Consider the following 13922-nt stretch of genomic DNA (forward strand, 5'->3'; position numbering starts at 1 on the left):
ATTCCCTTTAGTATTTCTCGTAAAACAGGTCTGGTGGTGATGAATTCCCTCAGCTTTTGTTTGTTTGGGAAAGTTTTTATCTCCACTTCAGTTTTGAAGGACATATTTTTAAAGTATAGTATTCTTGTTTGGTATTATTTTTCTTCAGTACCTTGAATATATTGTCCCATTCTCTCCAAGCCTGTGAGGTTTCGACTAAGAAATTTGCTGATAAATTAGAACTCCTTATTTGCTTCATTTCTCTTGCTACTTTCAGAATCCTCTCTTTGTCTTTGATTACTGACAGTTTGATTACAGTATGTCTTGGTGTATAGTCTTATTTGGATTAAATCTGATTTTGAAGACCTTCTACCTTCCTCTACCTGGATATATATAACTTTCCCCAGATTTGAGAGGTTTTCTGCTATTATTTCTTTAAGTAAGTTTCTACTCCTTTGTCTCTGTCTTCTCTTTTTTGAACTCAAATATTTGCTCTTTTGATACTGCCCCATAAACTATGTAGTCCTTTTTCATTCCTTTCCTTTTTTCCTCATTTGAGTACATATTTTCCAATAGCCTGTCTTCAGTTTCACAGTTTCTTTCTTTTGCTTATCTGCTTGATTGATTCTGCTGTTGACCTTCTCTTTCATTTTTTGTTTCATTTTGTTCATTGTAATTTTCACCTCTAAAATTTGTTTAATTTGTTAAAATAATTCCAACCACTTTGTTAAGTTTCTTGGCTTAGTTGTTCATTGTTTTCCAGATATCACTTAATTGTGTTTTAGTATTTTTTAAGTTCACTGAGTTTCCTTAAAACAATCATTTCACATTTTTGTCAGGCAGATTATAAATCTCTATTTCATTAGAGCTGGCTTTTGGTGTTTTATTTTGTTCTTTCGGTGGGGTCATGTTTCCATTATTGTTCTTGATGCTTGTAACCGTGTGTTGCTGTCTATAAATTTAAAAGAGTAGTAAATTATTCTAATTTTTGCAGACTGACTTTGTCTTTGAAAGCCTTTCACCAGTCAGATCATTGAGAGATTTCTGACAGGTTGCCCGCAGGCAGGTTTGTTACTGTATTCCTTGAGCAGTCTGGTCTAATGCCTAGATCAGCAGGTGGGCAACCCTGGCACTTGGGTCTGCAAAACGGGGCCTAGAATATGTGTCCCTGGAAACCAGCCTGAAATCTGGGTCCACAGAGGCTAGACTTATGCTGCATAGACCTAGAGTACCAGCTTCTTCAAGGTTGGGCCTGGGGCCTCAGTTTATGGAGGCCAGCCAGCCACCAGGGTCTACTGGGTGGCCTGGATCCTAGGCCTGGTAGGGATCTACTTTACTGCTTTGCTGGTCCAGCCTGTGTTTAACTCCAAGGCAAACTCCAGTCCTTACTTCCTTTTTTTCTTCTCCCAAATAGAGGGTATCTCCCTTTGCCTGGGATTGGGAGTGATGTGTGTGATGCAATACTGTCCTTCCTACCCTCTTCAATGTGTCTTATATTTCTGTGCTACATTCAGTTGCTATAAACTTTCACCAAGTTTCTTTAGCTCTTATGAAGATATTTTCTTATGTGGATTATTGTTTAAATTGATGTTTTTGCAGGGGACAAATACAGGAAAGTCCTGTTCTGCCCTATGACTGCTAAGAGCTCCTGAATATTGTGTCTTTGTATAAACAAATTATTTGTATTTTTAATGTGGTTGGATTTATTTATATATTCATATACAAATCTGGTTCCTTAAACCAGATCTAGAAATCTCAATCATATATAATCATATTGCATATATATAATCATATTATGATTATATATGATTGAGATTTCTAGATCTTATTTAAGAAATTCTCCTTATTCTTAGGTCATAAAGCTATTTTTCTAATCATCTCGTACAATGTTATAGTTTTACTTTTATAAAATCCAATTAATTTGGAACTGATTTTTGTGTGTGATATAAAATGATGAATCCAAATTTATTTTTTCCCATATGGATACGCAATTAATTGTTTTTAGAGGAATTATTATGCAACTTTCAAACTTTATAATGAAATTTCAAGCCATTACAATATGATAATGCTTGTAAATATAATTCTAAGTTATAATAATAGATTCTTGGAGTGAAAGGTATCCATAAACTGATGTTCCAAATCATAATAAAACTTTGAAAAACTGCTCTTTAATTGGTTTGGCTTTTATTTGTTGAATGTGATAGTGTATGTGATGGTATAAGATATCTGGAGGGCACATATCACATACAGATCAACAAATCTATTTGTGTTAATTAGAAAGTAGAGACTAATAGGTGATTGAGGAGAATGAATATCTGTCAACATTTTTTGAAGTTTTTTTAATTTAAGTTATTGATTGCATTAGTTTTAAAGAGGTAAAGATTATCAAGAAGATCATCATAAAATAATAGCCAGCATGCTCTATACCTACTCATTTTTCAATCTTCTTCTCAAGAGTCATGCACTTTTATTTTATTTAACTGTTTCTTCTGGCATGTATCTCCATAATTCTAAATAGTAGGCTTCATGAGGGCAGAGAAATTGATTTTATTGTATTTTGTTTCTCCCTCAGCACCTGTAAAAATGCCTAGCATATAGCAAACACCATGACATATTTCTTGAATGACTACATGCTATTGTATCTTGATCTGTTAATTTAGACGTTATCTCTTGACTTCCTGTCATGGGAGATAAGGATTTAGCACACCTGAACTCACTTACTATCCCATATCTACACTTTCCCTTGTCTTCAAGATTTTGTCATTTCATAATCTTTGGTTGAATCAACATTCTTGTTTTGTAAGGATTATTACTGCTGAAGCAAATACTATAACATTTCTTACACAAGGTTTTATACAAGCAAATTACTGCACTTCTTCCTTTGCTCACTTTACTGCAAGAAGCATTAGGCCGGGCATGGTGATTCACACCTGTAATCCCAGCACTCTGGGAGGCCAAGGTGGGTGGATTAGAAGGTCAACACATCGAGACCACAGTGAAACCTCGTCTCTACTAAAAATACAAAAAATTAGCCGGGTGCGGTGGTGGGCGCCTCCCCGCCCCCCCCCCCCCCAAAAAAAGAAGCATTAGTAGGTCTTTCCAAACACTACAAATATTAAAATATCTCTATACATCATTTTCTACATAGTCAAACACATCAAATATTTTATAAATGCCAGTTCTTTTTTTTTTTTTTTTTGAAACATCACCCATGCACTCTTTTGCTGTCTTGCTTCTGTGCAAACTGAGAGAACTTTGCTCCTGGTACCTTTAGACTTCCTTTTGTCTCTCTTCTCTGATGGATTTCCTATTTTTGGTCTCTCTTCTTTCATGGTTTAAACCCTAATTTTAGTGTAGCATATCTTCCAATACTTCCTCAGAAAAGATGTACAGGAAGTAAAATATATGAGAACTCGCATGCTTGAAGATGCCTACATTCCATTCTCCCACCTAATTTATATTTTGGCACGATATAAAATTCCAATTTAGAAGTCATTTCTTCAAAATTTTAAAGGTCTTATTTAATCCCTTGTCTTCTAATTTTAAGCATTGCTCTTGATTTAAAGATGACATTCTGGGTTAGGTATGGTGGCTCACACCTGTAATCCCAGCATGTTGGTAAGCTGAGGCAGGTGGCTTGCTTTAGCTAAGGAGTTTGAGACAACCTGCACAAGATGGTGAAACCCCATCTCTACAAAAACAAACAAACAAATAACAACAACAAAAACCCCACAAACATTAGCCAGGCATAGTGGTGCATGACTGTTGTCCCAGCTATATGGGAGGCTGAGGCAGCAGGATGACTTGAGCCCAGGAGTTTGAGGCTGGAGGGAAATAAGATCATGCTACTGAACTCCAGCTTGTGCAACAGAGCCAGATCCTGTCAAAAAAAAGGCATTCTTATATTCTGATTCTTAATCTTTTATATGTGACTCTTTTAGGACCTTATTTCCATTCTTGGCATAATGAAATTTCACTCATTGGCCTTGGTATGGGTGTTTTGTTTTGTTTGAGACATAGTCTCACTCTGTCACCCAGGCTGGAGTGCAGTGGCGCGATCTCGGCTCACTGAAACCTCCACCTCCCAGGTTCAAGTGATTCTCCTGTCTCAGCCTCCCAAGTAGGTGGGACTATAGGCACCCACCACCACGTCTGGCTAATTTTTTTGTAGTTTTAGTAGAGATGGGGTTTGGCCACGTTGGCCAGGCCAGTCTTAAACTCCTGACCTCAGGTGATCCACCCACCTTGGCCTCCCAAAGTCCTGAGAGGCGTGAGCCACCATGCCTAGCCCCAGGTCTTTTTTTTTTTTTTTTTTTTTTTTTAACCTGAATTATTCTGCATACTCCATGAAACCCCTCAACCTGAAGTCAAATTCTTCGGTTCTGGAGAATTTTTTTTTTTTTTTTTTTTTTATTATACTTGGTACATGTGCATAACGTGCAGGTTTGTTACATATGTATACTTGTGCCATGTTGGTGTGCTGCCCCCATCAACTCGTCAGCACCCATCAATTCATCATTTATATCAGGTATAACTCCGAATGCAATCCCTTCCCCCTCCCCCCTCCCCATGATAGGCCCCAGTGTGTGATATTCCCCTTCCCGAGTCCAAGTGAACTCATTGTTCAGTTCCCACCTATGAGTGAGAACATGCAGTGTTTGGTTTTCTCTTCTTGTGATAGTTTGCTAAGAATGATGGTTTCCAGCTGCATCCATGTCCTTACAAAGGACGCAAACTCATCCTTTTTTATGGCTGCATAGTATTCCATGGTGTATATGTGCCACATTTTCTTAATCCAGTCTGTCACTGATGGACATTTGGGTTGATTCCAAGTCTTTGCTATTGTGAATAGTGCCGCAATAAACATACGTGTGCATGTGTCTTTGTAGTAGAATAATTTATAATCCTTTGGGTATATACCCAATAGTGGGATGGCTGGGTCATATGGTACATCTAGTTCTAGATCCTTGAGGAATTGCCATACTGTTTTCCATAATGGTTGAACTAGTTTACAATCCCACCAACAGTGTAAAAGTGTTCCTATTTCTCCACATCCTCTCCAGCACCTGTTGTTTCCTGATTTTTCCTCGATCATTTTCTCTCCTCATTTTTCTCTGCTTTGTGGATCTTCTATTACACTACCTTTCTCCCAATTTACTCTCTAATGTACTTGATTTTTTTCTCATTTATTTAAATATATGTATTCTTATTTATTTTAAATATTTTAAAACTGTTTAGTTTTAGTAAAATAGACACAACATAACATTTGCCATCTTAACCATCTTTAAGTGTGCAGTTCAGTAGTATTGAATACGTTTTCACTGTTGTACGACCAATCTCCAGAATTCTTTTCATCGTGCAAAAGTAAAACTCTACCTGCGTTTAAAAGCTTCTGATTGTCCCCTCCCCACAGCTCATGAAACCCACCATTCCACTTTCTGTTCCTATAACTTTGACTATTCCAGGTACTTCACATAAGTGGAATAATAAAGTATTCCTGTTTTTGTGATTGACTTATTTCATTGGGCATAATGTTAATGTTCTCAGGCTTCACCTATGTTTGTACATGTGGCAAGATTTCTACCCTGTTTACGACTAAATGATATTCCGTTGTATGTGTATGTCACATTCTGTTTATCCAGTCATTCCTCAATTGATATCGGGTTGCATCAACCTTTTAGATATCGTGAGTAATGCTACTGTGAATTTGGGCATACACCTATCTCCTTGAGACTGCTTTCAGTGCTTTTTGGGAATACATCTAAGAGTAGAATTGCTGGATATGGTAATCGTTTGAGGAACCACCACACTGTTTTCCATAGTGACCACACCATGTCACATTCTCAACAGTGCCTCTCAAATTTTTCTACATCCTTACCAACATTTATTATTCTCTGTGTGAATTGTTTATGGTAGCCACCTTAATGGGCATGAAATGGTGTCTCATTGTAATTTTGGTTTGTATTTCTCTAATGATTCATGATATTGAAAATCTTTTCATGTGCTCTTGGCCATTTGTATGTCTTCTTAGAAGAGTCTATTCAAATTCTTTGCCCATTTTTTAATTGCATTGTTTGGGTTATTTTGTTTTTGTTCTTTTTAGAAATTCTATGTGTATTCTTATATATTCATCTTATCAGATATATAATTTGCAAATATTGTCTCCCAATTTGTAAGTTGCAGTCTGAGTCTGTTGATTGTGTCCTTCAGTGTACAGAAGTTTTCTTTTGTTATTTTGATGTTCAACTTACCTATTTTTTATTTGTGTTGTCAAATCCAGTGTCATGAAGCTTCCTTCTATGTTTTCTTCTACGAGTTTCGTAGTTTGTCTGTATCAGCTTCAGTGCCTAAAGCTTGTATTGTTTATTCCACTTATTCTATTTTTAGTTTCTAAGAGCTCTCTCATTTTTTATTTTTTGTAGAAGTTCATTATTTGATAGATGAGTATCCTCTTATTTTTCTACTATTACTAATCTTTTAAAAATTGCTCCACGTAATATTGTTTCTGTTTTCTGTGAATCTTGCCACCCACAATTGTTAGCTTCTTTCTTTCATATAAGAATCTGTCCTCAATTGTTTGCCAATACTTTGTTATACATATATATTTAAGAAATTTAAGGCACCAAATAGTTGCTGATTAGAAGCAACTCAATGGCATGGCCAGAGCTTATCAACTGTTGGCTCCAACTTAAGATAACTGAGGATGAATGAGTTTTATATGGAGGTAGGGCTGGCTGCCAAAGTGTATCTTGCAGCTTGAGCTTTCTTCCCTGACTCTGGTGAGTTTCTCCAGTTAACGGTCCTCTAAGGTTGATCACAGGGAATGGTATATACTTGTCCATCCATGAAGGCCAAGCACAAGGAAGCTGACAGTCTCAGCACTTAGCTTGTGAACTTTCACTTAATTCCTCTGTACAGTAGACTCTTCTACTTCCAGAGTATCTGTGAATTCAGATTAAGAGATTTCTCATTTAATTTCTCCACTGGGAACAATTTCAAGTGTGCTGTTTAGGCAGAAGATTGGATGCTGAACCAGAAAGATTAGGAAGAAGAAGTGGAGTTCCTTGTATTGACATTCAACCCATGTCCATGTTTTCAGCCCATATCTCATTCTTTCCTCCTGAGATACCTACTAAACTACTCATTGCTTCTGAGGTCCTAAGGCATGGCTAGGCTTTGCTTTGCAGTTAGCATTTACCTGTCACTACTTTGCTATCTCTTCCATCCACTTTACTAATAAAAAAAAATTATTGACTTTACCTGTAATTAGCCTGTATGAGTTTTTGCCATTTTACTTTTTACATTTATTTTTAATTGTGTTCCAGAACACAATTATTTGATATTAAATAATTAAAACAAAATTTATATACACATGAATTCAATTTAAATTCCTTGTTAAAACTTTCAGGAGTCATTTTTATAATTGAAATCAGCATTTTTAGGTTCTGTACATTACTTGCCAGTCATAATCTTACTAATTTCTCTATATTAATGGCTGGTACCTTGTGCCAAGTAATATGTCTACTTAGGGATATTACTGTTTTAATTTAACTCTTGTTACAGGATTCAGTCATTTAATAAATTAACATATGCTGTGTCTTAATGTGACAAACTTAACTACTCAGTCAATTATTTAATTCAATTCATGTCCTTTGACACTTAAAGTTAAAAACAAATTTTTTGTTGGTAGGTTTTAGCAAATTTTCACAAAAACCTATTTCTTCAAGGTTTAAGAAACTATATTAGCTCTTATAGTAACTTTGGTGCTTTGGATAGCTGTAATGTTTTGTTGAATTCAAAATGGTTTCAAAATGTGTTTATTTTAATTCATAGGGAAATGCTGCTTCACCAGTTATACTTGGAAAAGGTAAATTAATAATTTTCCTGTGACTTTTTTCAATGTATATCAAGATACAGAGGGGCATCTCTGCTTCTTCACAGCTTCACTTCTGGCTCTCAGCAGCCTTTCTTCAGTGTCTCCTTTGATTTGCTGAGCCTAGTCTGCTCTGGGCTTTAAAAAAAGAGATAATTTCAATTGTTAAATTGAAGCTAAAAATAAAAATAAAAGAAGATCTGATTAAAGTCCCATGAATAAAGTTTATCTGTTTTAATGCTGCACCCTGAGATCAAAACACTGAAACCATTGCAAATTTCTTAGTTTCTAAATAAAAGACTTGAATTCAAAATTATATACATAATTTTGGATCCAGAAGTCTACAGGAATGCTATGCCGGCCAGGTGTGGTGGCTCACGCCTGTAATCTCAGCACTTGGGGAGGCTGAGTCGGGCAGATCAAGAGGCAGATCAAGACCATCCTGGCCAAAATGATGAAACCCTGTCTCTACTAAAAATATAAAAATTAGCTGGGCATGGTGGTGTGTGCCTGTAGTCTCAGCTACTCAGGAGGGTGAGGCAGGAGAATTGCTTGAACCAGGGAGTCAGAGGTTGTAGTGAGCTGAGATTGTGCCACTACACTCCAATCTGGCAATAGAGCAAGACTCTGTCTCAACAAAGAAAAAGAAAAAAGAATAGTATGCCACATTACTTGGCAAATATAAAATAAGGCTCTTGAACCACTGACTGTGGGGAGTAATTAGATGTCTTACTGAAACACATTTGTTGCACTAGATTTTTCAAGTTTTTATTTCCTTTTCTGTTGTCTAAGCCATCCTCTGCTATAAGAATATGTCCATCAATAGCAGATTTTAAGTAAAGAATCTAGCTAATTTCTGTTGTAAGTTCACAATCTCTAAAGAATCTATGAACAAATTTATCAAAGTAATTTTGAAATTTCTGAACACTCTAATATGCATAGAAATTATTATTAAATTCTCCTATGTATATGAAATATGTCTCTGTGTGGACCTCCATAAATGTATGAAGCCTGGATTATCTCAGTAAATATTTTCCCAAAAATAGACTTTGATATTTAACTTTCCCTTTATCATTTTACATATCTCAATAACTTGTTATTTAACAATATAAGGTGTGTTTGACATGTGTGTCTTCTAGGCACAGAGGAACAAACCGACTTTGGATTGGGTGATGCCCATCAGAGTGATGGATTAAACTTGGAAAGAGATATAGTCAGCCAAACCACAGAAACACAGGAAAAATCTCAGGAAGAACTTCCAATGACAAATAATGGTGTTTCTAAAGAAATATGGTTAGATTTTGAAGACTTCTGTGTTTGTTTTCAGTAAGTATCCCAATGGGATCAATCTGACTATGTCGTAGTGGTTAAACCCTGAGCTGCATTAGTATACAAAGTCACATTAGGATTTATTGTTGCATATTTAATATAGTGGTTATACAACCTCTTAATTCTTAGCATCATTCAAAATAAGCCAATAACAGCCTAGTATTGGTATAATATCAAATAAACGTTATAAAAGGGAAAATAAGTATATTGATTATCCATATAACACATTAATAGCCAAACCAATTTAGGCCAGTTCCCACTTCTCCTCAAAGGCTTGTTTCTTAATTAAAATGAAGAAATTTTATTCACAGGAATCATTCTTGTCCCTTTAGGGCAACTGACCCAATACTGTTGTTATTTTTTAACTTTCTTCCTACAATTATTTGATTATAAGAAACTTAACATGTAGTATTAATCTTTAAACTTAACATGTAGTATTAACCTATAATGACAATAACCTGTTAAAAATGTCTTTTTTTCAGAAATATATATATTTTCCACAAGTCAAGTTCATATTGCCTTAACTTTCAAAAATCAGAATTTAAGGTAAATATATTAGAATCTTTTCTATTCTCTTTAAATTTTTGGTAGAATCACACCAGTGGGAAACATCTTCAAATTTCTCAAAACATTTCTAAACTTGTAACATAATTATATTTTTAAAAATTATTTTTTAGAGTCTCCCACTAACCCTTATCCAAACAATGAGGAAAATTCCACTAGCTCATAACCACAAATGTGATCCATCTGACTATGTTGAATCCTGGCCTGAATTATTACACAAATACACATTAAGAAAAATTTGATTTATGAAAAAATGAAGGACATGCACAAATGAATTCACTAGATTTGGTTTCAATTAGTATTTATGCTTCCTAAAACATAAGGACACTCCACCATTATGCCTGCATTTTTTCCCCCGTATTATCCCTCTGCCTGGAGTTTCTACCCTTTCATCCCTGCTATCCTCTTTGCTCTTGTTCAGCTAATGCCTAGAAATCCTTCAGAATAGCATAGATGCCCTTGACACTGTGAGGCTTCCCTTCCCTTGCCATGGAGTCTTGGTTAAGAGGCTCAGCTTCACCAGCCTGACCAACATGGTGAAACCCCATCTCTACTAAAAATACAAAAATTAGCCAGGCATGTTGGCATGTGCCTGTAATCCCAGCTACTCAGGAGACTGAGGCAGGAGAATTGCTTGAACCTGGCAGGCGGAGGTTGCAGTGAGCTGACATTGCACCACTGCACTCTAGCCTGGGCAACAGAGTGAGACTCCATCTCAAAAAAAAAAAAGAGGCTCAGCTTCATGACCTCTGTATGCTCTATGTTCCCCTGGCATTTGCCTCCCACCCTCCCAACTTTCTGATTGCTTCTCTGTGCCCGTCTTCCCCCTACTTACTGTTAGCATGATTAGAAGGGCTGTATCCTTTTGTTTACCACTTATAAGAGCATTCCTGCCATGAGGTAGGAACTGAATTTAAAAATTGTCAATTAAGGTAATTAACAAACCACATATTGAGCAGAATTTTAAGAAAAACTATGGCACATATTCTGGGAAACTAAACTGTACTAACATTTACATATTGTCCTGTCACAGGACAAGGCCACCCAAGCGCCTAATAATAATCCCACACCTCCATGAGCAGTACACAGAGGTGGGGGAAGTAAGGAGTCCTTGAAACTTTTCCATTGCACTTGTAACAGATGAAAATGGGCAGAGAAACCTTTTGATCAGACCTCAAGAGCTGCTCTGTTGCTGGCTCCCTACTCTGAAAATAAGAATAGTGACTGGGGGAAAGAAATCCTTCACCTAGTCCTAGAGTATGTGAAAACACCTAGAGGAATACTTTGACTTTATAGAGATAACACAACAATTAATTGGGAATAGTTGAACCCAGAGTATGATATCAGCATAATGTACAGTCTACAGTTTAAATTTAGGCATATTTCCATATTTAACCTATTGCCAATGTTGAAATGACAATGGTTTACAGATGTTGTAGGCCCTTAGGTTCTTTATTGCATTTACTCCTCATAGCAAACCCTGTGAAAGAGATATTATTCATGAAATGCTCATCATCACTCGCCATCAGAGAAATGCAAATCAAAACCACAATGAGATACCATCTCACACCAATTAGAATGGCAATCATTTAAAAGTCAGGAAATAACAGATGCTGGAGAGGATGTGGAGAAACAGGAACACTTTTACACTGTTGGTGGGCCTGTAAACTAGTTCAACCATTGTGGAAAACAGTGTGGCGATTCCTCAAGGATCTAGAACTAGAAATACCATTTGACCCAGCCATCCCATTACTGGGGATATACCCAAAGGATTATAAGTCATGCTGCTATAAAGGCACATGCACACGTATGTTTATTGCAGCACTATTCACAATAGCAAAGACTTGGAATCAACCCAAATGTCCATCAGTGACAGACTGGATTAAGAAAATGTGGCACATATACACCATGGAATACTATGCAGCCATAAAAAAAGGATGAGTTCGTGTCCTTTGTAAGGACATGGATGCAGCTGGAAACCATCATTCTCAGCAAACTATTGCAAGAACAGAAAACCAAATACTGCATGTTCTCACTCATAGGTGGGAATTGAACAATGAGATCACTTGGACACAGGAAGGGGAGCATCACACACTGAGTCCTATTGTGGGGAGGGGGTAAGGGGGAGGGATAGCATTAGGAGATATACCTAATGTAAATGATGAGTTAATGGGTGCGGCACACCAACATGGCACATGTATACATAGGCAACAAACCTGCACTTTGTGCACATGTACCCTAGAACTTAAAGTATAATAACAATAAAAAATATATTATTACCATCATTTTACATCTAAAGAAAATGAAGCAGATCAAATGTGAAATAATACATGTAAAACACATAGAAGAATGCCTATTGGTAAGTGATAATAAATGTTGGCTGTCATTTACTAAAGACAGTTGCATAGTAGCTTTTGGTACACATAACCATCCTAATTTAAAAGTATGTGGTAAACTGGCCAACTGTTCTTTATTCTGATCTTATTCTTATGAGGTGATGATAAGCACAGAATTTTTTTTCTCTTTTAAATGTCTCAGCTTGGTGAAATAAAATTATGACATTCCTTTTTATTTCCCTGAATTTTTTAAAAAATTAATGGTGTGAAAAAATAACTTTCTTGGAAGGCATTGGAATATAATCTTATTGGCATTTAGTATGGCCCGAAAGGAAGGATCAGCTGTGGTCTGAGGCCAGACACTCCAGACCTTAGTGGCCTGCTGAGCTGGGGACACAGAGCCCGAAGCCTGTCCTCAGCACAATCCACAGATGTTCCCTTGGTGTTCAGTGAGAAGTTAGAGCAGGGTCATTTCAAAGGTGCCATGAGCTGACACCAGGGCAGAGGCCCCTGTGTGGCCTTTAGGAACACCCCACCGCTCAATTCTCAGGCCCTTGAAAATGACAGAAAATGAGCTCTGGGCAGAAACTCCTCCTCAGGCATGCATGCCAGGCTCACAAGTCCAAGGGTCTTTCATATTTTCAGATAGTGTATATTTGAAGCAACACTCTATATCATCAACATGTCACAGCTGACAGGAAACAAATAAAATAAAGTGCCAAATGAAAACAAATGGAAAATACGGAGAGGAGTAATCATTTAAGTCGTGATTACATTGTATCAAGCATTTCTAGCACTCTTTGTTATACTTGATTAAATAACAAGGCTTCCTTTTTCATAGCATTGCTACTTATTTGTCTTTCATATATTAACTGTTTTTTAAATACTGTGGTAGAATATGAAAAACTTTTAAAGTATAGTATATTTCAATTAAGTTAACTGAATACATTTAGCATGTGTCATCCCTCACAATTATGTTGAAGCACTGAGAACTTGAAAGGCAATAATAATGTATTAGAAAAGAGTACCAGCCTTAGAGTCAGGCAGATGGCTAAACCTACTTCTTTCTCGCATCTTTGCTACTACAGACTCTGCGACCTTTGGTAAATAGCTTACCCTTTCTGTGTAATTAGATACATTAATGTATTAAATAATTATATTAATTATTAAGTATTATTGAGTACTATCAATGTATAATTAGATACATTGATAGTACTCACATAGAATGAACTGAAATTATATACATGTAACCTTTATGTAACTATCTCTTAAGGGAAGTTTTGATTTTGCTAAGCACTTTATTCCATCTCCAAAACAAAAACCCACAGCCCACTGTGTCAGCAAGCAGTGGGTATTGAGTTACTCCGTTCTCATACTGTTGTAAAGAACTATCTGAGACTGGGTAATTTATGTAGAAAAGAGATTTAATTGCCTCACAGTTCCACAGGCTGTACAGAAAGCATGGCTGGGAGGCCTCAGGAAATTTACAGTCATGGTGGAAGGCGATGGGGAAGCAAACATGTCTTACCATGGCAGAACAGGAGGGAGAGAGAGAGACAGCAAAGGGGGAAGTGCCACATGCTTTCAAACAACCACATCTCCTGAGAACTCCATCTCTAGAAAAGCAAGGGATAAGTCTGCTCCCTTGATTCAATCACTTCCCACCAAGCCCCTCCTTCAACATGTGGGGATTACAATCCGACATGAGATTTGGGTGGAAACACAGAGCCAAACCACGGCAGGTGTGTATCTGAAGCTCCTGTGGAAAGAAGGAAGAGAGAGCTTATTTCATGCACCACCCTGTAAAATAACTTAAGACATCCAATTGGCCATTCCCATTA

At 36.7% G+C, this 13922-nt stretch overlaps 1 protein-coding gene across 1 annotated transcript in view; it reads left to right on the forward strand.

Annotated features, from left to right (window-relative positions):
- Positions 1-13922, forward strand: part of ADGB (androglobin) — a 243507-nt gene that overhangs the window by 123711 nt on the left and 105874 nt on the right. The window contains exons 14-16 of the mRNA XM_026447399.1: positions 7813-7846; positions 8992-9178; positions 9664-9727. Coding sequence (XP_026303184.1) covers positions 7813-7846; positions 8992-9178; positions 9664-9727 — 285 coding nt within the window. The remainder of the gene's footprint in view (positions 1-7812; positions 7847-8991; positions 9179-9663; positions 9728-13922) is intronic.

This window comes from Piliocolobus tephrosceles, chromosome 5 (genome assembly GCF_002776525.5).
Source record: "Piliocolobus tephrosceles isolate RC106 chromosome 5, ASM277652v3, whole genome shotgun sequence".
Classification (NCBI taxonomy): Eukaryota; Metazoa; Chordata; class Mammalia; order Primates; family Cercopithecidae; genus Piliocolobus; species Piliocolobus tephrosceles.